General features: G+C 43.4%; 1 protein-coding gene across 2 annotated transcripts in view; it reads right to left on the bottom strand.

The window, feature by feature from the left end:
* The window catches only part of LOC129332787 (cytochrome P450 2J2-like), a 42,276-nt gene that overhangs the window by 2,496 nt on the left and 13,632 nt on the right, over positions 1 to 26,148 (bottom strand). For both annotated transcript variants that reach the window (XM_054984037.1, XM_054984038.1), the window contains 4 exons: positions 12,365 to 12,525; positions 8,322 to 8,498; positions 2,458 to 2,599; positions 990 to 1,177 (listed from right to left, as the gene is read on the bottom strand). In XM_054984037.1, the coding sequence (XP_054840012.1) occupies positions 990 to 1,177; positions 2,458 to 2,599; positions 8,322 to 8,498; positions 12,365 to 12,525 (668 nt within the window). The remainder of the gene's footprint in view (positions 1 to 989; positions 1,178 to 2,457; positions 2,600 to 8,321; positions 8,499 to 12,364; positions 12,526 to 26,148) is intronic.

Below are 26,148 nucleotides of genomic sequence, written 5' to 3'. Positions count from 1 at the left end.
GCCACAGCCCGTGAGTTTCTCAGTGGCGGCGATGCATGGCCAGGGCCAGTGGTGGGCAGCCAGCCTAGCCCTTCTGGTGGTGTGCCCTTCGATGGGCAGCAGAGAGGAAGGGACACCATCAGTCTGGCCTGCAAGTAGTGCTGGCCACCAGCCAAGTACTTCCTGTTCCACAGCAGTGAAAGGGCCAGCTTCTTGCTGGCTGCACTGTTCCTTCCCCTACCTCAACTTTCCTTGCCTCGTCTTCTCTTCCCCCCACCCAGGTATGTGGAGAAAAGACTGAGAGGACAGAGTGTGGGGGAAATAGGGGGAGGAAAAGTTGAAAAGAGTGGAGGGAATGGGGGTGGGAAGTGTGTGAAGAGAGAAAGGGAAAGGAAAGAAAAACCTGGGGGAGAGAAACGTGTAGAGGAGAAAAGACTGGGGAGAGAAAGGTCTTTATTTATAAAGGTCAATGCAGACTTCAAAAAATCATTATATTAGGAAAGCTATTTTGAAAATTTGGAAAAAATATAAATTGAGACTAACACAGAAGATACCACTTTGGATTTCCACACAGGAAGCATTCTACAGAAGGGAGATGACTTTCAAACAGGGATGGTTGACTTAAGGAGATTGAACAGAATTTTCACAAGACTGCAAATTGAAGACAAGAGAGGAGTTAATCGCTAAAGGTTATAAATGTCAATGGTTTGCATATGCTCAGTTTCTAGAAAGATTTAAATTAGATAAACTATGGGGCTTTGAGCAAGAAAAGACAGAGTTTGAAAAAGAGCTTTGTGCTAAATGCTGGCACTGCACCTCTGCAAACCACTTTTGTACTTATGCATGGAAATCTTCCAGGTGATTAAAAGGGAGGCTCAGTATGACAAAAACTGTGCATTATGAACAAATTGAGTCTGAAGGTCAACTGCAATTTTAGCAATTTTATCAGTTGAAGTGCTCTTGAATGGTGCTCAAGTTACATTCGATACAGGAGAGCAGTCTTCCCTTACCTTAGGGATGAGAAACCCCATAATGTTCACATCCTTTGCACATTGGCGGGGGATCCCAAACAATAAGATGTATTTGAAACGCTGGATCTCATGAATCACAGCACTGGTATAGGGCAGTTTCTTCCTATCTTGGTAGGAGAATGACTGAGAGGAACCCAAAACGTCATCTATCTCCTTCTGGACTTTTTCTAAGGGAAATGAAATCAAAGCTTTACTTTGGACATTGCACTGAGCAAACATTGAAAAATATAGATTGCAAATGAAATTATTCCAAATAGTTCCTTTAAAGAAGCCTGAATGTTAGCTCTACTGCAGGAACTGGGTGAAGAATCCCAACAGTAGCCAAAGAAGGAAGCCGGTTAAGAGAGAAAATGGCTTTTGGACAATTAATCAGTGGAGATACAAAGCACCTATTAGGAAAAATATATAAAATGTGATTCCAATATGACACAAAAACAGAGCAAGTAAAAAAGCTGCATGATAAAATGGATGCAGAACTTTGGAGAAAATATATGCATGAGCCAGCTGGAAAACCTATGGACTAAAGAAATTAAATTTACAGAATTTAAAGGAGAATTGATATAAAATGTTCTTCAGATGATATATTACCCCCAAAGACATCGTAAAAACTAACGAAAAGTGCTGGAAATGTCAGAATATGGATGCAACATTTTATCATATGTGGTGGATGTGTAAGAAAGCAAGGAAATATTGGCTAGAAGTATATGAAGCAATGCAATAGACATAAAAATTTCAGTTTGTGATGAATCCAGAAAATAACATTATTAAATATTTTACCAAGTACTATTACAAAAATGCATAGTGATGTATTTAAGTATATGGTGATGGCACAAGAATAGTATTTGCAGCAAAATGGAAGGCAGAAAGATGTCCAGATCTGAAAGAATGGAAGTTATATGAATATGCAATAACGGCAAAATTAACATCTTATATTGCCAAAATCCTGCAGAAGGAGAAACAAGTACATGTTAACCTCGGAGGACTTGCAACTAGATTTCCAGAAGCAGTTCCCTTGACCAACGCTAAGATGTCTTACTGCTATTTTCTGTAGATTAAGTTTAACCCATGAAATAATAACTGATTTAGGGACTTGATCCATGTCTTCCCTAATAATGGTAAATATATAGAGGGAAGCACCTCTCAGCAACAGTGTGCCACCCAGAAACAAATAGCGTGGTTGAAAAATTCAGTTTTTCAACTGCAGCAACCTAATACTAAAGAAAAAGAGGAGACACTGTTAATGGTTGTATTGTACTTGAAAAATCCAGTTCCAAATGATCTCTAAAGAGGATTGGAAGTGCATTATCCGACGTGTGCGGAATCAGCCTATGTGAATCGGTGTGTCAGCAATCTAATATGTAATCCATTGCATTAAAAAAAGCCAAAGTTAGCATCTTCTCTGTAAATATCAAAGAGGCTTTGTTTACATCGCACAACAGCTTCTCACCTTGGATATCTGGATGATTCGCCATGAGGACTAGTGCCCAGAGAAGTGTATTGGTGGCTGTTTCTGTTCCTGCAACAAATAAGTCACAAATGCACTGGGACAGGTTCTCTTCATTGTAGGTGGAGTTGGGATCTTTCTTGCTCTGTTATTGACGATGGAAAAAGCAAAATAGAGTTTACAATGAATACTACACATTATGCTATTCACATCAAAGCAGTATTCTAAGTTCCAGAAAACTGTAAAAACTGAAAATAATGGAGATTGAACAATCTGAACAATGAAAAAGATCTCAATTGTCTTTGCAGCCACAAATCTAAAATTATATATGATGGACCAAATAAATCAAAGATAAGCTGGAACTAATTAAGGCCTATATGACTTTGGTACTCGTCTTGGTTAATATGGAATAACTGTACTATCTGTACCCAAAGACATAACTGCTAGATCAGACTGAAATGACGACTTTGGCAAATTTCCAAGCAATCTTTTATTATCTCTGTGTGTTTTTCAAATTCCAGATACACTACAGGCCAGAGATTCTTCCTCTCTCGCTCTCTGCGTGCACGCACACACACAGTTAATCACCTGTGTTGACAACTGCCTCATTTCCATGTGTTGATTCATCATTACGATTTTATTCCATCGTGAAATGTATCAGAAATAGTTACAGTTGGCTCAGAGTAGCTTTAAGTAAATAAAGGAGCATTTTTGCAGTAAATCCTCACATTCTTTGTTTTTAAATGCTGTTTCATTTAAGGAGCCAGGGTGGTATAGTGTTGTGGATGACGTTTTTATGATTACCAAAGATGATCAATGCATTGAGGGCTTGATGAGATGGTCTAATGGTTTAAGTCAACATATAAAATTTACGTATCAGAGTAATTCACATTTCATCACCTTTCTGGACGTGGTTGTTTTTAAACAGACAGCCACACGATTGGGGGTTAGACCGTTCCGAAAGTCAACAGATCGAGCGGCGTATTTAGACTATTCGTCTTATCACCGCTCGAATCTAAAGAATAACATATCATTTAGTCAGTTCCTACGTATTAAGAGGAATGCATCATATTCACAAGACTATATGTATGAGGCTAGGAACATGACAGCTGCGTTTAGAGCACGGGGTTACCCTAGACAGGTGATTGTGAACGCAAGGAGAAGAGCGGAGGCTATTCCACATACTGCCCTATTAAAGTATAAAGTCCGTAATCGATCGCCTGATAGTCAGATTACTTGGGCTATGGACTTTTCGCCCATGGCAGGACAAATAGCGGGCATTGTAAAAAGAAACTGGCACATTTTGCAAGACATTCCGGGTTGTAATTCTCCTCCGCGAATTGGGTTTAGATGCACAAGGAGCCTCCGAGACATGTTGGTTCACTCGGACTTAAAGACACAGGAGGTTGCCTCTAGTCTTCCGCAGGGTCATTACCCTTGCAGCCATTGCAATGTTTGTTCACTCAGCATTGACCTCAAAAATATAGTGCACCCAAAGACCGGTCGCCCGATGTTTGCAAAACAGTTTTCAACGTGTGCTACTAAGAATGTGGTTTACCTTATCCAATGCTCCTGCACTTTATTATATGTAGGAAGCACTTCGCGACCAATCAGGTTAAGGATCCAGGAACATATCTCAAAAATTAGAACTCAAAACCAGGAAGCGCCCCTGTCAGATCATCACAGGAATGAAAGAGAATTCAGGTTTACGGTTTTAGAGGTAGTCAGCACTCTGGGCTATGCAAACAGGTTTTTATTGCAGTCCGAAGCGCGCTGGATTTTTAGACTCAATACTTTGACACCAGCGGGTCTGAACAACGAATTGGATTACTCGGTATTTTTGTAAATTTTAGCCTGCCCACTTTTTGTAAGTCTGTTTTATCAAAAAGCCACCAATTGGCAGGTTTACAATGTCATAGGAACGTGTATTAATTGATTATTTATGGAATATGTATTTATTGAATATTTATGAAATGAGTATTAATTGAATGGAGTATTTATTATATAAATTGTATTTGGGAAATATGGTATGTATGGTAGTACTTGTTCAAAAGTAATAGCAAGGGCACTGTCTCTGATTTACTGACATCTTGTATGGAGGTTGTAGGTCTCTTTAAGCACTGATTGGATAATTGAGTTGAACAGTATAACAGCTGTTACTGTGAACGCATGAGTACCCGTTCCATTGTATTATTGACTGCTGTATGTTCGGAGTTTAGATTCGTGGCTAGTAGATGGTGATGTAAGTATATGATTTAGCTACGTATCTGAAATTGACAGTTTCGGTTAGCAGCTTATTTTGTTATAGCTTAATCTGTTACGGCTTATTTTGCTATGGTCTATTATAGAATTAACGGCCTGAAGAAGAAAGTTGCTTGAAACGAGCGAAAAAGAGAAAAAGACCGGTGCAGCTCATCGCCGCTGTGGATATAATCTTTGCCGTGGACAGTTTTTCGGCTGCCAGAACTGTTAAACGTGGACATTATACCTTTGATTATGCATGTATATAGCTAATAGAGCATTTTCTCTACAATAGCAGAACTCATACTGTATGAATTTGTAGTATACCAGTTCATTGTTTGGGCACTACGGTTCTGCAAACTTGGGACTGTATGACATAGCTATTTATTTTGCACTGCATAAATTGCATGTTGCTGTGACTTCCTTGAGCCCGCGTGCTCTTTTGGTTTGGTTTGGAGTATATTGGGAAGTCGTTCCCTTCTGTTGGTTGATCCAACAGAGGTTGGCATGTTAACCTCAGAGGACTTGCAACTAGACTTCCAGAAGCAGTTCCCTTGACCAACACTAAGATGTCTTACTGCTATTTTCTGTAGATTAAGTTTAACCCATGAAATAATAACTGATTTAGGGACTTGATCCATGTCTTCCCTAATAATGGTAAATATATAGAGGGAAGCACCTCTCAGCAACAGTGTACCACCCAGAAACAAATAGCGTGGTTGAAAAATTCAGTTTTTCAACTGCAGCAACCTAATACTAAAGAAAAAGAGGAGACACTGTTAATGGTTGTATTGTACTTGAAAAATCCAGTTCCAAATGATCTCTAAAGAGGATTGGAAGTGCATTATCCAACGTGTGCTTCTGGTCCCACATATTTTTCAACATCTGTGTAAAAGCCATTAAGAGAAGTCATTGAGAGATACGGGCTCAGTTGGCATCAAAATGCATAGGACAAACCAGGGTGTGTGTTTTTTTCTTCGTCTTTCTTTTCTTATGAAGCGATTTTACTTTTAGGTCCTTTTTGTTTTCAAGGAACAAGGAAGTCCAAGCCTGGGCAGGACTGGCATGAAGTTACAGATCCTTACCTGTTGAGAAGATGCACTTTTCCCTCCCATCTGCTGGTTCTCAGGAGCTCACAAGTTAGTGAGGGCACCGTGTCTTCAAACTCATGGCTTGACTAGGGTTGCTAACTCCTGGGGTGAAGCCTGGGGAGGGCAGAGCTCAGAAAGGAGGAACTTGAACGGGGATGTGATTCCATAGTGTCTGACCTCCAAAACTGCCATTTCCTCCAGGAGAACTGATCTCTGTAGTCTGGACATCAGTTGGAATTCTGGGAGCATGTCAGGCCCCACCTGGAAGTTGGCAACCCTGGGCATGGCTCAGTGGAAACCAGATATTATGAAAAAAGTGTGTTTTGCTTTTGAATGCATGTTTCTAAAATATTTAATCCTCCCTCTCCAAAGCTGCTTCCAGTATATTACTTAAGCAACTACAGAAGGGTTTGGGGGTCAAGTTGCAAAGTAAACAAAAGATCTACTTGTGAAGATTTGGTCTGCTGGCGAGCAAAAGGGGAGGGGAGACAAGTTGCATCTGGCCAATCACATCACTTTCTGTATAAAGACCTAATGGGAGGAGGGAGGCATGGTTCCTGTCACTACAACCACCCTCTCCTCCAATATGGCAGATTACGGAGGAGGTTGGGGAGACGATCCTTTCTGATTTCATTTCTTTCTTTGTTTACTTCATTTAGACCCCTCCTTTCTCCTCAGTGGGGACCCAAAGTGGTTTACATCATTCTCCTCGCCTGAATTTATCCTCACAGCAACCCCGTGAGGTGAGCTGCACTGAGAGCACGTGACTGGTCCAAGTTCACCCATCCAGCTTCCATGGTAGAGTGGGGATTCAAACCCAGGCTTCCCAGATCCTGGTTGAACTCTCTAACCATTCCACCATGACAGCTGTTTTAGGAATATATCCCACTTTTCTCCCCAATGAGAGCTCAGAGTGGCTTATACTATCATTTTTCCCTCCTTGGTTTTATCCTCCTAACCACTCTACAAGATAAGGAACAGTGAAAGAGTGAAACTCAAATTTTTTTACTGGCTTTTAGTACTGTGGTTTTTGCAAGTGGCCTTGAGCAGAACTCTGAAGAGACTGCGTAGAAATATCCTATTATATAAAAGGGAAGCCACGTTCCTGACAACTCATCTCTTATCCTTGTGTGCCTCCAGAGGGTGCTGCCATTGAGGGAAGCCCAGTCAAGGCAGCCTGTCCCTCCAGAGAGCACGCTGTGGTGGGAAGCCCAGGCCAGGGTCAGGAGGTGAACAGGTGGCAATTCCAGCCCCCACCCCTTGCCTTCACACAGCCAGGATCAGGAGTGGAGTAGATGGCAATGCCAGCTCCCCCACCATCACCCAGTTGAGATCAGGAGTTGAGCAGGTGGCAATGCCTGCCCCTGCCTTCACCCACCTGGGATCAAGAGCAGAGCAGGTGGCAATGCCACCCCCACCCCCGCCACCTGATCCCAGCCAGGATCTGTCACAGAGGAGGAAAAAATGACTGCCTGCCCACCCTCCCCTTTCTATTTTTTCCCACAATAGGCTTTGTTACTAGTTATAATAATGAAAGAAATAACTAGCCTCAGGTCACTCAACAAACTTTCATGGAAGGCTAGGGATCTGAACTCAGGTCTCTCAGATACTAGTCCAACACTCCAACCAATATACCACATTGGCTCTCTAAAGTTACCCTGAATGGCATTCTCCATTTCTTTCCCACATAAATGCACAACATGGGGAAACAATGTATTGCCAGGAAAAGTATGTGTACTGTGCTCACAAATTATAGCCCGTGCTTTGCAGTCAGTGCTATATATTTGATATACTTCAGGAATATTTTATATGCTCAAAAATGGAAGTACATTATTGCCTTCAATGGATGACAAGACTGTGAAAAAGATGGAGTTAGTGGAGATGGCTAAATGTACAGCTCTGATTATAGATAAAACACTTTGTACTTTCATGGTTAATTGGAAATCCATTATTGATTTCCTGCATGAGACGAAAAAAAATGAATTGATTTGTGGATTTTATTTCTAAGAAGATAAACTTGAGAAAAATAAAAAGAAGGGAGGCAGTAGTGAAAAGGTAAATTTTAGAGGTATTAAAACTACAATTACAATGTATGTACAGATGTAATAGGTGTCGTAGAGGAAAATGGAAACTGAAATATGAATTATTTTTCTTTGTTTTTTCTTTAATTTTCTTTCTTTAATTTTCGTTTCTTTTTCTCTCTCTTTCTATTCTTTTCTTTAATTTTTCTTTTCTCTGCCCCTTTATCAGGCAGTTAATCTTATTAATAAATTAAAAATTATTACAAAAAATTGAATATTATTCCACTCCACACAGCTTCTTTAACCGTATTTTTAAAAAATTGCTTAGTATTACATTTTTATCCCACTCTTCTTCGTAGAAACCCCAAACTAAGTACATAGTGCTCTCTCATTTTATTCTTACAACAGCCATACAAAGTCAATTAGGCAGGGAGGGAGAAAATGCCCCAAGATTATCTATGAGCATGTGATATAATGTTGGCTCAGAAGAGCTGAACACGAAGCCAGTACTTACTTTCTCGATCTGCAGTAGGTAGTAATCGATGAAATCCTGCGGCTCATGCAATGACTGATGCACCTTATGCTTTTCTATCTCCTTCCTTGCAAAGGAATTTATAAAGTCAAGGGAGGCAAATGCCTTCTTGTGAGGCCCTGGGAGATGTTTCATGAGCCAGGGAAGTGTCTCATACAGCTACAAAAAAGGAAAAAGTGAAGTCATGTGACTGCCACAAGTGGGCCCTGTAATACAATCCATAAACCTATTCCTTGGGTCGCCACTTCGGCACGTGAATGGGTGAATAGGCTTATACATTTCTTCTTGGTTTCCAATGGTGTCATTAGCGAGTCTCACTATTAAGCTGCTGCACACACAAGTTCATCTTCTAGTGATACTAACACCCATCTGTTGCTTGCCAAGATGCACACTCATGCATCCTATTCATGTGCACATATCTACAAGAACAAGTACAAGAACAACAACTGTGTGCTTATATACCACTCTTTTGAACAGATGAGTGCCACACACAGAGTGATTAACAAAGTCAGTATTGTTCTCTCCACAAGACAGCTAGGGAGCTGGGGCTGAGAGGAGTGGCTTACCCAAGGCCACCTGCAGAGTTCATGGCAGTCGTAAGAATCGAACTAGCAGACCTTTTCTCTGTTCCAATATACTGGCTTGAAGAGAGTTTCACCACACAGATTTCCACATTTTCCTGCCTGTGCAACTTTGCTACAACAATGAACCAGTATCCCTCATATTGTCAGCCTTTTAGAAGTTTAATAAACCTTTCTTTAATCCATCTAGTGACTCACATGGGTTTTTTTAAAAAAACTTGTGCGGAGTGGGGCATCCTGCTGAAGAGCACCAATGAAGAACCATGGGCTCACTTTGCAGAATGCTCCATCTCTAGTGATGGTTTTTTTTCTTGAAAGTAGAATCGGAAAATTATCTAATACCTCAAATTGAGTGTCTGAAGAAGGCAGCTCTGATTTTCAAAAGCTTACTCTGTGAAAATATTGTTGGTCTCTAAGGTGCCACTGGTCTCTGTTGGAGAAGTGACAGCCTGCTAAGAGTCGCTCTACGCAAGACATCTTACATGGGGACACTCAACTGAAAGATCTTCCACTTGTTCTCCCATTGTGGATACATATGTACTGCTATGTACTGGTCTCTGTTGGAGAAGTGACAGCCTGCTAAGAGTCGCTCTACGCAAGACATCTTACATGGGGACACTCAACTGAAAGATCTTCCACTTGTTCTCCCATTGTGGATACATATGTACTGCTAGGAAGACAGTACACTTAAATATAAGATATCTTGTGCTGAGAGACTCTCAGAGTCTAGTTACTGTAAATACTGCAGAAAAAAATAGTTTAGTCTATGTAGCCTAGGGGGAGCTGTGGAGGTTTTTTTTTAATTTGCTGGGCATTAGTATGTGTGAGTGCTTGTGCTTAGAGATGGGCACAAACTAGGAAAATAGTGGTTTGTGCTTCTTGGTTCATCTTGGTTCACGAACCACAATCCATGAACTTTCATGAACTTGCCATGGTTCATGAACCAGTTCGCAAACCAGTTCGTTCAGTTTGTGGTTCATTGTTCGTTATTCCAGAGGCCCTAGAACAGCTCATGTTTGTGCTCGCTGAACAGGCTCAGTTCATGCCGAACTTAGGGTCATAATTCTGTTCATGCCCATCTCTAGGCCTCTCTTTTGCATTAATGGCCTGCAGTCAGTTATTATCGTTCACAAAAATCCTGTTGCAGTGAATTTATTGAAAGCAAATTCGAAAGCCAGGATTGGATTCTTTCCTGAACTCTGCCAACAGTCTCAAAACCTGCTTCCCCAGAGTGTGAGCTAATTTAGCATGTTTGTTTTGACTTCTATTTACTAACCTTCAACAAGTATTCCATGTTAATTTGCAGCAACCAACTCTTGAACTAAAATATTCAATTAGAAAAATGCACTCTAACATTTAAATGTTCTATTCAAGCAAATTCAGAGTTTGGGGGGATTTTTGGTTGGAATAATATTGGTAGAAAATTAAAAATAAGATAATGAGCACTTCCTTTATATTGTTTAAACTGAATAAGAAAAAAAACCCAAAAGTACTAGAAACTGTTGACACACTGGCCTCTTTTCTAGCATTCCACTGAAGCATTCTTTCAAGCTAAGAAGTCTTCTTCCAACCCAAGTAGCTCTTCTGCCAGAAGATGAGTCACTTAAACTAGAGGAAGGCTCCTTGCAATGCTATCCTAAGCAACTGACACCTTTCAAAGTCCATTGAAGTCAATGGATATAAAAGGGTATAATTTAGTTTAGGATTGTGCTGTGAGGCAAAGAGAATTTTTACTTAAGATGGTTGTGGTGGATTTTCCGGGCTGTATAGCCCGGAAAATCCACAACAACCATCATTCTCCGGCCAGGAAAGCCTTCGACAATACAATTTTTACTTGTTCAATTAATAGGTAATGTTAACAAGTTCTTGTTATTTTTTCAACTGAGGTCTAAATATGATTTGCCAACCTCTGTTGAATGACAATATTTACAATTACAACAATTGTTCAAATATGGCCTGGCAGATCTGAGTGCTTCAGTGTTTACCTCACTTTTAGAGATTCTTATTGAATCGATGCAGAAGACAAACCCTACAATATTTCTTTATAAATGTTTGTGGTCAGTTAATTAATAAGATAAACCGAATCTTAGAGATGAGTGGAACACCCATCTTCAACATCCAACTTTGCTAAAGCAATGGGATAAGGCTTTCAGGCATATTCCTGCTGCTGCTACGAATCTTAACTTGCAACTTATTCAGCAAAAAATTATGCTTAGGATATATTGGACGCCACAGTGTCTTTTTACTAAAGGTTTAAGCACAGTGTCTAACTGTTGGTGTTGTAATTCATAAGACTCATATCTTAAGCATATGCATCAGACAGGTTCAGTCAGTCAGCCTTTTGGGAAGGAAGTTATTAGAAAACTTAGAAGTTATTAGAAGTTATTAGAAAACTCATTTATTTTTGAGGATGTAAATGCACTGTTAAGCTCTTTGCCTGCCTCTGGGAATCTGATGGCCAACGAAATTAGACCCTCTGTGCCCTTAGAGTTGCTAAAAGACTTATATTTCAACGTTGCAAAGATCAAAGATCACTTCCTGTAGACAACTGGAAGTTATCAGCATTGGAATGTATTGCATATAGACAGCAAATGTGTATGGACTTATTTTTAGATATTTGGAAAACTTTTATTGATACCTATGTATAGATTTGCTAATAGTTCTGTTGTAGCCTGCACTGTTTTCTTTGTTTCTGTTTGCTTCTTTATTTTGTTCTGTTTTGCGCTAATAAAATAATAAATATTCAGAAAAAGAAAAAAAGAAGAGCAGACTGTAAATAAAGTAAATATTTCCTTTGAAAGACATCTGAGCATGGCAGCATGGTTGCTATGGACACTGGTGCAGTCATGGGTCACAGGGACTCATCTCTGGGGCTTTTGCTTGCCTCCCAGCCTCTGGCAAGGCCCTTTAGGGAATGGACTAGGAATGCTACAAGAGGACCAGTGGTTAGCCACTTCTGCAACAGTACTCAGGGGCGATGGAAGTGACATACCACCATGACACATTTCTTCCTGCCTGCCTGTCTTACTGTATTTGTTCAATGAATGTCATAGCTGTTGATCATCTGAATAACACTGTGTAATCTGCCTTGGATCTTAGTGAGAAAGGTGGACTATAACTACATACATACATAAAATAATGTTAAATTAAATGGTGTTATCATTAGAACTGAACAAAGCTTGTATATCTCATGTGACTTAAAACTCCCTGTATATACACAAAAATGGACTAGAGGAACCCTCTATAAGTCCTCCACAGAATATCTGATGTCTCCTAGTCAGTAACCATCACCTACCCCTCTCCCCCCTTCACATGCCTCCAACTCTAAATTCAAGGGGATACAAATTTATGTCCTGTCCAGATAAGAAAAGAGATTTGGTTAAATGTTAGTGTCTGTGAGTATATTGTACTGATGAATGCTTTGGAGAAAAAAAGGCAACTCACGAAATGAAAGAAGGTCACAGTAAATTGAACGATATTCTGTAAGCCATCTCTCATCTTGATGAATTCTTCGTCTTCGAGAGAAAATCGTTGACCAAAAGTCAGAGAACAGATCACATTGGTGACAGAATTAATGATGGGTAATGAAGGGTCGAGAGGCTGCCCTGAAAAATGTAATGTTTGTATTAATAATAATTCTGGTTCTCTGGTTAAGTCTGAGAACAGTATTTCACCATGGAGTGATCCCTGAGAAGGTGAAGCCACTGAAATCCCTTACCATTTATTTTTGCGTTAGAAAACAAGGTTGGCGTGTGGAAGGTGCAAGGTTCAACCCCCAGTGTTTCCAGTTAAAAAGATAAGGTAGTAGGTGATGTGAGAGATCTCTGCCTAATACCGTACAGAGCTGCTATAAGTCTGAGTAGACAATATTAACCTTGATAGACTAATGATCTGATTCAGTATAAGGCAGTTTCATACTAGTTTTACCAAGATTAGACATTGTGAATCACAGTTGCAAATGGGCAGTGAAAGACACACTATTGTTGTGTAGAATCATTTATAGGTTATACCTTAAGCAAAGATCAAGCCCTTCTACAAGGGGATCATGTAACACGTGAAAAGGTCTTACACTATCAGACATCTCTGACATCTACCTGTTCCTTCCCTTCCTCTGTATACCTTGTCATTTTAGATTATATACTTGAGAGCTGGATTTGTCTCTCTTAATTGACTAAAGCTGCTTTAGGAATCAACTGTGTGGACTTCCTGTTTGGGATCCATGGAGGTCTAACGCAGCTCCACTTGCGGAGCTGACCGGACTGCCGTTTTAACCGGCCGGCGGGGTGAAAATAGCCCGCGGCCGACTGCTCTCAGGCAGGGAGCAGGCAAAGAACGCTCAAGACCCTAGGGTGAGCTAGATCTCGGACGAGGGGGGGCTCTTCACAACGAGTCTCCCCCCGATCCTTGAGGTCCCACCTTGCGACGGGTCGGCTATAATCTCTGCGGCAGTTTTGGGGCCAATTCGGCTGGCATAAGACCTACATACCCAAGCATCGATTGGGGGAAGAAGCTGAGAGGAGAACTTAAAATCGAAACAGCGATTACAACCCGAGAAAAGTGAAGAGAAGGTAAAGATCATTATCTTCTGAGACGGGACAGATTGATAAAAACAGAGAGGAAAAAAAGTAGATTTTTAAACTGCAACAGACTAGTGAAAAGGAGGGGAAGACTCGGCAGGAATCGAATTTAAAAAGAGACTAAGTTTAAAGAAGTTATTAAAGAAATGGGACTATTGTTTTGAATACCTGTGGCTTTGGAGCTGTGAGAAAAAGACACCATCGCGAGATCTGCTGTGGGAAGACGGGAGACAGGAAGTGCGTAATAACAATAGAGTGGCTGGAGAGAAGCGGCCCTTGCTGGAGGGCAGGAAGTAGGGAATCGCCATTTTTGAAAGGGGAAGGGTCGCGGCTTCAGCGGAAGAGGAAGTAGGCCATCTTGGATTACAAAATCATAGAGAAACCATAGAGAAAAGACGCCCGACATTTTGGACTCTTTAAAATTTAATTTCTATAAGAAGACCGGGACATTTAAAATAGAAAAACGTTAAATTTTACGCCACGGAGTTAAGGAAGAGAGCGGATTCGTGGGAGCGAGCTAAAGCAAGCCCCACGATGTCAAAAAAAGAGTGGCAATCGGCAATAGAAAACCTGGATAAAAACCTGGACAAAAAACTTTTAGATATGATTAAAGAACTTAAGGACACGAAATTGGAGCTGATAAAAGAGGTTAAAGAGGTTACACAGACAGTAAAATCGGAGCTGTCAGAAGTGAAAAAAGGTATGGAAACAATACGAAGTGAATTACAAGGAACGCAGCAGAGAGTTAAAACAGTAGAAGACGCGATGGAGAATTTAGCAGACACGCAACAAACAGAGATGGGATTGGTGAAGGGGAGAATGTCAGTTGCAGAAACTAAACATATGGAGAAGCAGCTACGTTTTCGTGGCTTGCCAGAAGTGGAAGGAAAGTCAGCGCAAGAACAGATGACTGAGGTGTTGGCTGAGTACCTGGGGAAGAAGGAGGAGGAAGTTGTGGCTATCCTAGATGTGGCATACCGTGTGAATTCGAGAATAGCAACCCAGAGGAAACTACCAAGAGATGTGATTGTGCAGTTTACAACACGAAATATGAAAGAGAGGATTGTGACAAAACAGTTTCAAGATCCATTGGAGATTGATGGCAAGACGATTATTATAATGAAGGAACTGCCCAGATCAGTGTTACTGGACCGGAAAAAATATAAAGTGCTAATTCAGATTTTGAAAGACATGAAAATCAGGTACAGATGGGAGTTACCGGAAGGAGTGTCCTTTGAGTTTGGAGGGGCCAAAAAACGCATCAGATCTGAGCGAGAGATGGAGCGATTTATTAAGGACAATGAAAAAGACTTACCAACAAGATCATGAGTATGGAGTGTAAAGTATTATCTTGGAATGTAAATGGACTAAACTCACCGAATAAGAGGAAAAATACTTTTCACTGGCTACTAAAACAAAAATGTGACATTGTTTGTTTGCAAGAGACCCATATCAGAAAGCAGGATGTAAAATATTTAAAATCTGGAAAATTGGGCAAAGAATATGTAGCGGCCTCCAACAAGAAAAAAAGAGGAGTGGTGTTGTACATAAAAGAGGAGCTACAGCCAAAATTTGTTATGAGAGATGTGGAAGCTAGATTTGTAGCAGTGGAATGTATTTGGAATTTAAAGAGAGTGTTGGTAGTCGGACTTTATGCACCTAACGGTGCAAAAGAAAGCTTCTTTGAGGATTTAAGGAAGCATTTAGACGATCTTGCATACGACCAGATAATTCTTGCTGGAGACTTCAATGGAGTGACAGACTTGGAACTAGACAAAAAGACTACAACGGCACAAAAGAAAAGAGGACTATTACCAAAGCTTTTTTTTGAGTTGATTCAACAAGAGACTCTTGAAGATGTATGGAGGAGAGAATATCCTAAAAGCAGACAGTTTACTTTTTATTCTGCAAGGCATTCTACATTACCAAGAATTGATATGATCTGGGCCTCAAAAGACTTAGCATTATGGACTAAGGAGGTAGAAATAATGCCTATGGTAGGCTCAGATCACAACCCAATTATGTGGAAATTTGGAAAAAAGAGAAAAAGGAAAGCATGGAGAATAAATGAGGACTTGTTACAGGAAAGAGAGAATATGGAAATACTGAGAAGAGAGACAAAGTTTTTTATACAATACAACGTGAATAAAGAAGTACCAACCAATAAAGTTTGGGATGCTTACAAGGCGGTTGTAAGGGGCATACTAATGGACTTAAATGGTAGAGCAAGAAAGAAGAAAGAGGAGAAAAGACAAGAGATTGAGGAGAAAATAAAAGCCAAAGAAATACAGCTAAAAAAGAGACCAGGGAAAAAGAAGGTATACCAGGAAATTAAAATACTTCAAGAACAGCTAACAGCAATGAGCAATAAAGAATTGGAGTGGAATCTCAAAAGACTGAATCAAAAAGCGTTTGAGGGTGCTAATAAACCTGGGAAGTACCTGGCATGGCAATTGAAGAAGAAAAGGGAAAAGAAGATAATAAATAAAATTTGCAAAGATAACAAAACGTATTTGGAGCAGGCTACCATTAGTAGAGCCTTTTATAAATTTTACGCTAAGCTGTATAATAAAAAAGAAGTAAACAAAGAATCAATAGCGTCATATTTGGAGAAAACCAAACTTCCAGAAATCTCGGAAGCTTGGAGAAATAAGTTGAATAGTGAAGTAACTGACGAGGAAATAAGTAAGGCAATACAATCTGCAAATCTAGGAAAGGCGCCAGGGCCAGATGGACTTACGGCTAAATTCTGTAAGACAATGGCTAATGAACTGGCACCATTCCTAAAAGAGGTGATGAATGGGGTTTTAAGGGATCAAAGGATTCCAGAAACTTGGAGTGAAGCGAATATATCATTGATCCCAAAAGAGGGCCAAGACCTGACTAATGTGAAAAATTATAGACCTATATCGCTACTCAACAATGACTATAAAATTTTTGCGAAGATATTGGCGGAGAGATTGAAGGGGTGGCTCTCGGAAGTCATAGAGGAGGAACAAAACAGGGTTGACATACCTGTAACTTATGTTCATCGAGTTCTTCTGTGCTGACACACATGGGACTGCGCAGGCGCAGGCCAGCCGCCGGAGAATTTTCCATAGCTTCTATAGCTCCGAAGGGGCCGTTTGTCGCGCGCCTCAGCGACCGTTTTCCCGCCCAAACGGTCACGTGCTCCTCCAGCGACCAACGGCCCCTTCCCTCAGTTCTCCTTGCCGCCGCTTAACCAATACACATAGCCACAACCTGCATAGACATCAATATTTGTTATAGCCCACACAGCATTGTGCATTGGAATTCACAGCGGGGTAGGAGGGAGGGTTGTGTGTCAGCACAGAAGAACTCGATGAACATAAGTTACAGGTATGTCAACCCTGTTTTCATCTTCGTTCTTCTGTGCCTCCACACATGGGAGTGTACCAAGCTTCACAACAATAAGGAAGGTGGGGTGAAGTCCAACACAATTTTATTGTATCACACAAGAACCATCAACAAGTGTAAACAACATATAACTATACACAAATATACATACAAAAATAACACATATATACAATATACTCCCATATATACACACTTGTATAAGGATATATCCAATAAATATATATAAGCATATATACATATAAAACATACAACTACAAAATTGTAGCATGATAGCGTAGCATCCCAGAACCCCTTAGGAAAAAAGGGAATGCAATACAGCCCTGGCCACAGCCACATCTCGCCCTGTATCCACATCTACAGCATAATGCCTGACAAAGGTGTCAGCCGTGGACCAGGTGGCTGCCCTACAGATGCTAGCCAACGGAACCCCCCGGAGGAGAGCCGAAGAGGCAGCCTGGGACCGCGTGGAATGGGCCCTAACCTGCAGCGGGCAACTCGCCCCAGCCAGGGAATAGGCCTTACTAATGGCCGTCACAATCCACCTGGACAGAGTCTGCGAGGAAGCCCTATTGCCCTTGTCCTTGGCCCCAAAACACACGAACAGGTGAGGACACTTTCTGAAGCCCTTTGTCCTGTCCAGATAGAAAACTAGCGCCCTCTTCAAATCCAGAGTGTGCAGCGCCTTTTCCCCCTTGGAAGAGGGGTGAGGAAAGAATGCAGGAAGCGATATCTCCTGCGACAGATGAAAAGTGGACACTACCTTAGGTAGGAAGCCCAGGCAGGGACGCAATACCACCCTATTGGGATGGAATAAAAGGAAGGGGGGGGGGGTCAGACCGTAGCGCAGAGAGCTCACTGACCCTCCTGGCAGAGGTTATAGCCACTAGGAATGCCACCTTGTACGATAGCAGGTCCAAGGGGCAGGTCGCCAAAGGCTCGAAGGGAGGCAACATTAGCCGTGCCAGCACCAAAGACAGTGACCATTGTGGTACAGGAGGCGACACTGGTGGGTAGAGGTTGAACATTCCCTTAAGGAACTGGCGGGACTTTGGGTGGGAAAAAACCGTGCTACCATCAACACGAGAGTGGGTAGCAGAGATGGCTGCCAGGTGAACCTTGAGGGAGGTAACCCTTAATCCCTGGTCCCTCAGGAGGCACAAATAGTCAAAAATCAGCCCTAGGGAGCTATCCGTAGGCACCACCCCTTTCTCACGTGCCCAGGTCTCAAACCTCCGTCACTTGGCCTCGTAAGAGCGCCGGGTAGATGGCTTGTGGGCATTCAAGAGGACCCGTTCCACCTGCGTAGAAAAATTCAATGAGGAGGGACGATCCGCCAAGCTGCCAGATGCAGCTTCCCGGGGTCGTGGTGAAGAATGTCCCCGTTCCTCAAAAGATCCTGCCAAGGGGGCAGCCTCACATAGGTCCGCTGAGATAGCTGCAGGAGCCTTGGGAACCAGACTTGCCTCGGCCAAAAAGGAGCCACTAAGATGCAGTCTGTCCTGTCCTCCTCTATTTTGCACAGGACCTTGGCTATCAAGGGGAAGGGCGGAAACATGTAATGCAATCCCTGGTTCCACGTAAACAGGAAGGCATCCCCAATAGAGAGCAGGTCGCTCCCTGCTCGGGAACAGAACGTCTGGGCTTTGGCGTTCGCCGCCGTAGCGAACACATCTATAACCGGGTGTCCCCACATCTGGAAGATCAGCCCACTGCACCCGTCGTTGAGCTCCCATTCGTGGTCTAACAACAGAACCCTGCTCAGGGCGTCCGCCCGAGCGTTGTCTGACCCAGCCACATGTATGGCTCGCAGAGTGACGCCATTCTTGACTGCCCACTGCCAGGTGAGCGTGGCTTCCCGGCAGAGAGTCATGGACGCTGTGCCCCCTTGCTGGTTCACGTAGTACATGGCAGTGGTGTTGTCTGTCTGTACCAACACGTGACGATTTCGCAGCAGAGCTGTAAGGGACACAAGCGCAAAACGAATGGCTCTTAGTTCCAAAACATTGATATGGAGCGCCTTTTCACCTTCAGTCCAGACGTCCTGGACACAGACATCCCCACAGTAAGCCCCCCATCCCACCAGAGAGGCATCAGTGGTCACCGTGATGTCAGGATGTTGATAACCGAAAGGGAAACCTCCAAATAAATTGCCCTCAGACAACCACCAATCCAACGAGGACAGTATGCTCCTAGGAACGGAGAGCTTGAGGGACGGAGGGTGCTGAAAAGCATCATACCTTCGTACAAACCAGTTCTGGAGAGGCCGCAAATGCAGCCTGGCGAGGGGGATTACAGAAGTAGCAGCAGCCATATGGCCCAGCAAGCACTGGATAGTGCGTACCGGTTGAAAACGGTTCCTCTTAAACATGGACACAAGACCCTTTAGGGACCTAGCCCTCTCCTGGGGGAGCAGAGCCTTACCCTTCACAGAGTCCAGAAGTGCACCAATGTAGGAGACCGTACGACTGGGAACCAATTTAGATTTTTCTAGATTAACCACGAGGCCCAATCGGTCGCATGTGGTAAGCACCAGATCAAGGTCCTGGGCTAATCTGGGCTCAGACTCAGCCACGATGAGCCAGTCATCAAGGTACGGAAAAATTGAACAACCCTGCTCCCGAAGGAAGGAGACCACAGGAGCAACACACTTAGTGAACACCCGTGGGGCAGTGGACAGGCCAAAGGGGAGCACCTTGTATCGAAAAACCCTTTGCCGGTAGACAAAACTCAGGTATTTCCTATGTTCCTCACGTATCCCCACATGAAAATATGCGTCCTTCAAATCCAGGACCGCAAACCAGTCCCCCTTCCTGAGCAGGGCAAGCACAGTTGCCAACGTTACCATTTTAAATTTAGTCACCCTCAAATAGGCATTAAGGCCTCGCAAGTCCAGAATGGGACGCAACCCCCCGTCCTTTTTGGGGACTAGGAAGAACCTGGAGAAGAACCCCTTCACAGAGCCTTCATAGGGCACCTCCTCTATAGCTCCCTTGGCCAAGAGCGATGTTATTTCAGTGTCCAGCTCGGCCATAGTGTTATTGACAGCGGTCAGCGGTGAACAGCATCTCGGCAGTTCAATGAATTCCAGCCCGTACCCCTTCTCAACAATAGTTAAGACCCATGAGTCAGATGTTATTGACTCCCACTCCGAGAGGAATGGCCTCAGTCTGTCCGAGAAGTTCGGTGGTACGGCTGGGTTGACCCGTCAGTACTGCCTCCCAGGGCCCTGCTGCTCCTTCTGTTGGGACGGAGGCTGCGAGGAACGAGGTTTGAACGGCCTACGCCTCTTGGGCTGCTGCTGAGGAGGGTAGTGCCGCTGTTGATAAGCCGGGAACGGTTGGTAACTCAGCCGCTGCTGTTGGTACCTGCCCTGGTAGTGGTAAGGGCCGTACCTGGGAGTGTATCGTGGCTTGTAGGCGGGTTTGTCAGTGGGAGCTAGACCCAAGGACCGTGCCGTCTGTCTGTCCTCCTTCTTTTTCTTTAAGGCCTCATCGGTGGACGCGGAGAATAGTGATTCCCCTTCGAAAGGAAGGCCTTCCACCCGGGACCTCACTTCCTGGGAAAGTGCCGTAGACCGCAGCCATGAATGGCGGCGGAGGACGATGGCGGAAGTCATCCCACGAGCTGCCGTGTCGGCCGCATGGCTCCCTGCATTTAGCTGTTGTTTCGACAGGCGGACAGCTTCTGTCTGCAGGAGCGACACCACTGCCTTCTGTTCAGGGGGGAGGATGCCAACATAGGATGCCAACTTTTCCCAGAGGTAGAGTTGGTACCCAGCCATAATCGTCTGGTAGTTGGCAATCCTCAGCCCTAGGGACGCGATGGAATACTGCCGTCTACCTAGGGCATCTAGCTTCCTCCCCTCCTTGTCAGGTGGCGCTGAGGGTGCTCCCGAGCGGCGAGACTGGAACTCCTCCGTGACGAGCGATGAAGGCGGAGGGTGCTTCAACAATGATGGCCAGGTGCCCTGTTTAATCTTATAAAGCTGCTCAATCCTCCTCGAGGTGGCAGGTTGGTCACAGGGCACCTTCCACACCTTCTCGACAATTTCCTCTATCCCCTCAAGCATAGGGAAGCCAACGGTTGCAGGATTGTCCGCATAGACCCTTCTGAGCAGCTTGTCCTTGGTTTGGGGAACAGCTGAGGAGATATCCATTTCTAAAGCTTGAGCCATCCGAGCCATCTGATCTGCGTAGATTCTCAAATCTTCATATGGAGAACTACTGCTCGGCGCCACGTTGTCGTCTGGCGAAGGTTCGGAACAGGACTCGGAACCGTAATCTCCGACGCTGCCGACGTCCTCCCCTTCGGAACTGTGTGATTCCTCTCCCCGGGCCGGCGGAGGGAACCATGCCTGCCTAGAGGTCGAGGGCCTCGGTTCCGAGTATGCGAAACCAGGAGCCCCTTCCCATTGGCAATGGAAAGCGGGAGGCAGATCCGAAGCTTGACGATGACGGGAGGCCAACGAGCGCACGGAACCGACACTCCCCTCCTCGGACCGACGTCGCTCACGACTGGAAGCAGCTGCTGGTGAGCGGTGACCAGAAGACGACCGATCCCGCCGACTCGGAGGCGGGCCTGGATCAGCTACTGGGGAAGGTGCCGATGGTACAACCTCGAACGCGCCCGGGTCCGGCACATCCTCCGGAACCGGAGAGCCCAGGTGAGGAGACGGTGTGCGCGGAATCAGGATGACCTCCTCCGTCGGAACCGAGCGTGGAGAGCGATGACGGTGCTTGGTCTTTTTCTTCTTTGCAGGTGGCTCTGAAGAAGATCTCGGTACCGACGTAGCTCTGGATGACGACGAGCGCGGCTTAGCCACCGGAATCGACCCAGCCGTCGGTTCCGACCGAGGGCTCGGAACCACGATCTTCGGTCCCGAGGCGGCAGCTCTCGGATCCGACGCGGTGGAAGAAGCGCTTCGGGGCGGCCGCGCCGAACCCTGCGCTGGAGAGGTTGTCTTCGACGCTGCGGCACTTGCGGGGCGTGCAGACCGAGCGGAGGACACAGAACCCGCCCTCGAGCGCCCTCCGACAGAGGGGCTTGGGCCAGCCTTGGGGGAGGGCAGCGGTGTTGCCGTTGACATGACCGCTTTCCAGAGGGAGGAATTCAGCCGGGCCTGCCGATCCTGACGGGCCTTATTCGTGAACCCCTGACAGATCTTGCAGGCGGTCACAGTGTGGGTCTCCCCCAGACAAAAAAGGCACTGGTCGTGGCCATCGGTCTGTGCCATTTTAGTATGGCACTTCAGGCAACGCTTGAAGAGCGCCTTTGAGGCCATCTTCAGGGGCGCGCAAATAAGAGAGGTCAACCAGTCCGAGTCAGAAACCGTCCGTTAATTACCGTCCAAATCAGTATCCAAAAGCGAAGTCCGAAGTCCAAACCGATGTCCAAATAAACCAGAAGATCAATCACAAGCAATAAGCGCAGAGCAACGAAGCTAACGTTCTCTCCCAGCGGCGGCAAGAAGAGAACTGAGGGAAGGGGCCGTTGGTCGCTGGAGGAGCACGTGACCGTTTGGGCGGGAAAACGGTCGCTGAGGCGCGCGACAAACGGCCCCTTCGGAGCTATAGAAGCTATGGAAAATTCTCTGGCGGCTGGCCTGCGCCTGCGCAGTCCCATGTGTGGAGGCACAGAAGAACGAAGATGAAGCAGGCTTTTTGCCAGACAGACAAATAAGAGACAACTTAAGGATAGTGATCAATGCTATTGAATATTATGACAAGCGTTGTGACAAAGAGGTTGGTTTCTTCTTTGTTGACGCTGAAAAAGCGTTTGACAATTTAAACTGGGACTTTATGTTTGCCACTATGGAAAAGCTACAATTGGGAGAAAGATTCATCAGAGCAATTAAGGAAATTTATAGAGACCAGACTGCAGCAATTGTGGTGAATGATGAATTGACCAAGAAATTGACGATAAGTAAAGGAACAAGACAAGGTTGCCCGTTATCTCCATTGTTGTTCATTTTAGTATTGGAGATTCTGATGATACAAATACGTCAAGATGATGAAATTCGTGGAATAAAAATAAAGGACTATTCATACAAGGTCAGAGCATTTGCGGATGACATAATGTTAATTGTAGAGGACCCATTGGAGAACATGCCAAGAGTGATAGATAAGATCAAGGAGTTTGGAGACTTGGCAGGTTTCTTCATTAACAAAAAGAAGTCAAAGATATTATGCAAAAATATGACTAAGCAGAAACAACAATTGTTAATGGAAACAACGGATTGTGAAGTAACAAGTAAAGTGAAATATTTGGGAGTCGAATTAACTGCAAAGAACATAGATCTATTCAAAAACAATTATGAAAAACTATGGACTCAGATAGAGAGAGACTTGATTAAATGGAATAGATTGAATTTGTCATGGTTGGGCAGGATTGCAGCAGTTAAGATGAATGTGTTACCAAGAGTAATGTTTTTGCTACAGACAATACCAATCATCAGAGACTCCAAACAATTTGAAAAATGGCAGAGGAAAATATCAGATTTTGTTTGGGCAGGCAAGAAGCCTCGAGTGAAAGTGAAAGTTTTACAAGATGCAAAGGAAAGAGGCGGAATGCAACTGCCCAATCTGAGACTTTATCATGATGCAATCTGCCTAGTTTGGTTGAAAGAATGGATGACATTAAAGAACAAGAAACTATTAGCCCTAGAGGGATATAAAAAAATATTTGGATGGCACGCATATTTATGGCATGACAAAGTAAAGGTCAACTCGATGTTCCTGCATCACTTTGTTCGGAGAAGTCTATACATAATCTGGAAGAAGTACAGAATTTATCTACAAGAAGGAACCCCTTTGTGGGTGGTTCCATATGAGGTGATAGACCCGAGAGCTGTTGATAATGAACAACAATGTTTAACGTATAAAGAAATAACTAAAACTGAAGCATCCAAACTTAGAATAAAGACACAAGAGGAACTATCACCTAACTACGATTGGTTCCAGTATAGACAGATCAGAGACTTATATAATTCGGACTCTGTAAAGGGAGGTATACGAATAGAGAATTCGGAACTAGAGCAGACCCTTCTTAAAGAAGATAAGAAAAGAATATCCAAGGTATACCAAGTACTGTTGAAGTGGTATACCGAGGATGAGATAGTTAAAACACAAATGGTGAAATGGGCTATAAGCTTTAATAAAGAAATAACAATGGAGGCATGGGAATACTTGTGGAAAACTACAATGAAGACAACGACATGTATTAATATCAAAGAGAACATTTATAAAATGATCTATCGTTGGTACATGACACCAAAGAAGATTGCGCTAGGGAATTTGAATACTTCTAATAAATGCTGGAAATGTAAGAAGCATGAGGGCTCCCTCTATCATATGTGGTGGTCGTGTGAGGTAGCCAGGCAGTACTGGGGGGAAATAATAAGAGAAATGAGTGAAATTTTACAATTTCAAATTAATAAGAACCCAGAACTCCTGCTACTGAACTTGGGAATGGAGGGAATTCCAGCCCAACACAGGACGTTGATATTTTATATGACAGCAGCAGCTAGACTTTTGTATGCGCAAAAATGGAAAGTACAAGAAGTGCCAACTATTGAAGATTGGACTTACAAATTGCTGTATATGGCTGAAATGGACAAGATAACAAGAAAATTGAGAGATCTGGACTCAGGGCGGTTCAACACAGACTGGGAGAAGCTGAAACAATACCTGGAGAAGAAATGGGAGGTGGGAGGAAAACTGTGGCAGTTTGAGAACTACTGAAGTATTGAAGTAGAGGGGGGAGACTTTACCGGGGGGAGAAGAGATAAATGTGAATTAATAAGCAGTCAGATTAATAGATTGACATATATATAGATATATATAGGTTAACAAACAGAACATAGAGAAAATAATTAATTATAAGGACTAAATATAAGGAGCGATTAACTAACAATATTTTCTTTTTTTTCTGACAAGTTTTGTACCAAACTGAATGTCTGAAGATATAGATGGGTCAAATTGATTGACTACGTGAGGAGAGATATATAGAACTATTATAAAAAGATAGAATGAGTAATATATATAGAGAATAAGTCAAATTGTTTGATATAAACGAATGTATGATCTATATGGTTTATGATATATAGAAATACCTGAAATTGAAAAATTGGGATAAATTGTTTATCTAAGATGGAAACAAAGGCTTACAGTTTGGGCATATAATGTTAAAAATAGTTAAGGATGTACTGCTTAGAATAATGGAGAATATATATTTGTTTTAGATAGAGGAAGCTAATAAAAGTAAGGGAAAGGGGACAAAGGGTTGGAAAGCTGTTGGAAGTCAACAAAAAGGGGGGGGGAAAGGGAGGGGGTTAGAGATGAAAAAATTGGGGGAAATTGAATGTAAATGTGGAAATAATGGATTCTAACCCAATAAAAATTTTTCAAAAAAAAAAAAAAGGAATCAACTGTGTGAAAAAGGGGGAGACAAGGAAGGAAGGAAGGAAGGAAGGAAGGAAGGAAGGAAGGAAGGAAGGAAGGAAGGAAGGAAGGAAGGAAGGAAGGAAGGAAGGACACTTGCAAAAGCTCCCTTTTGGCACTCCAGAAGAGTGGTAGAGTCAGTAGCGTAACAAAAACAACACACATTTTTAAAACAAACTTAAAAATGGAACACCTTGAAAATGCAGTGTTAGAATGCCTTGTGCTCCAAGTGACTTTAAAAATAGAGAGAAAGAGACTTCCGGAATGAAACAGTGACACCACAGCAGCTGTGGTGCTCCCTGCTGTGACCTTCCTTGTTCCTTGGGACCTGAGAATTCAGGCCCCCAAGTCCCCCCACCCCCAGAGAGGGGAGGCAGGATGGAACAAGGTGAAGAGCTCAAGGGGTCTGGCAAACCCCAAGAAGTCTCAGCACCGGTTTCAAAAGCAAGGACCAACTGAAGGGCCTATGGCCATAAAGCTGCAAAACCCGAAAGTCCAGCAAGATTAAAGCATTTTACAGCTAATACAAGCATATTCCAAACAGGACAGATAAACCTCAAGACAGCACAAAGGATTTACGACCCTTTCTACCAGTAAGCAGATTGTTTTTATGGCTTTATTAGGGCAACCCAGCCAATGTCTGAAGCGGCTGTTGGATTGAAGCTGGGAGGAGGAGGGGGAGACGGAGAGAGCGTTCCTCCCAGCAGACGGCTGGAAAGGCAATAAAATTTTGAACATAATTAACAGAACAAAGCTTTTTACCACTGTGATGAGAGACTAGCCATAACTGAAATGGCTTCTTGGGAAGAAGGTCTATTTACCAAATTACAAGAAG

Source organism: Eublepharis macularius, chromosome 6, assembly GCF_028583425.1.
Source record: "Eublepharis macularius isolate TG4126 chromosome 6, MPM_Emac_v1.0, whole genome shotgun sequence".
NCBI classification, from domain to species: domain Eukaryota; kingdom Metazoa; phylum Chordata; class Lepidosauria; order Squamata; family Eublepharidae; genus Eublepharis; species Eublepharis macularius.
The sequence above is the reverse complement of the archived record's forward strand: the minus strand, read 5'-3'. Positions and strand labels throughout refer to the sequence as shown.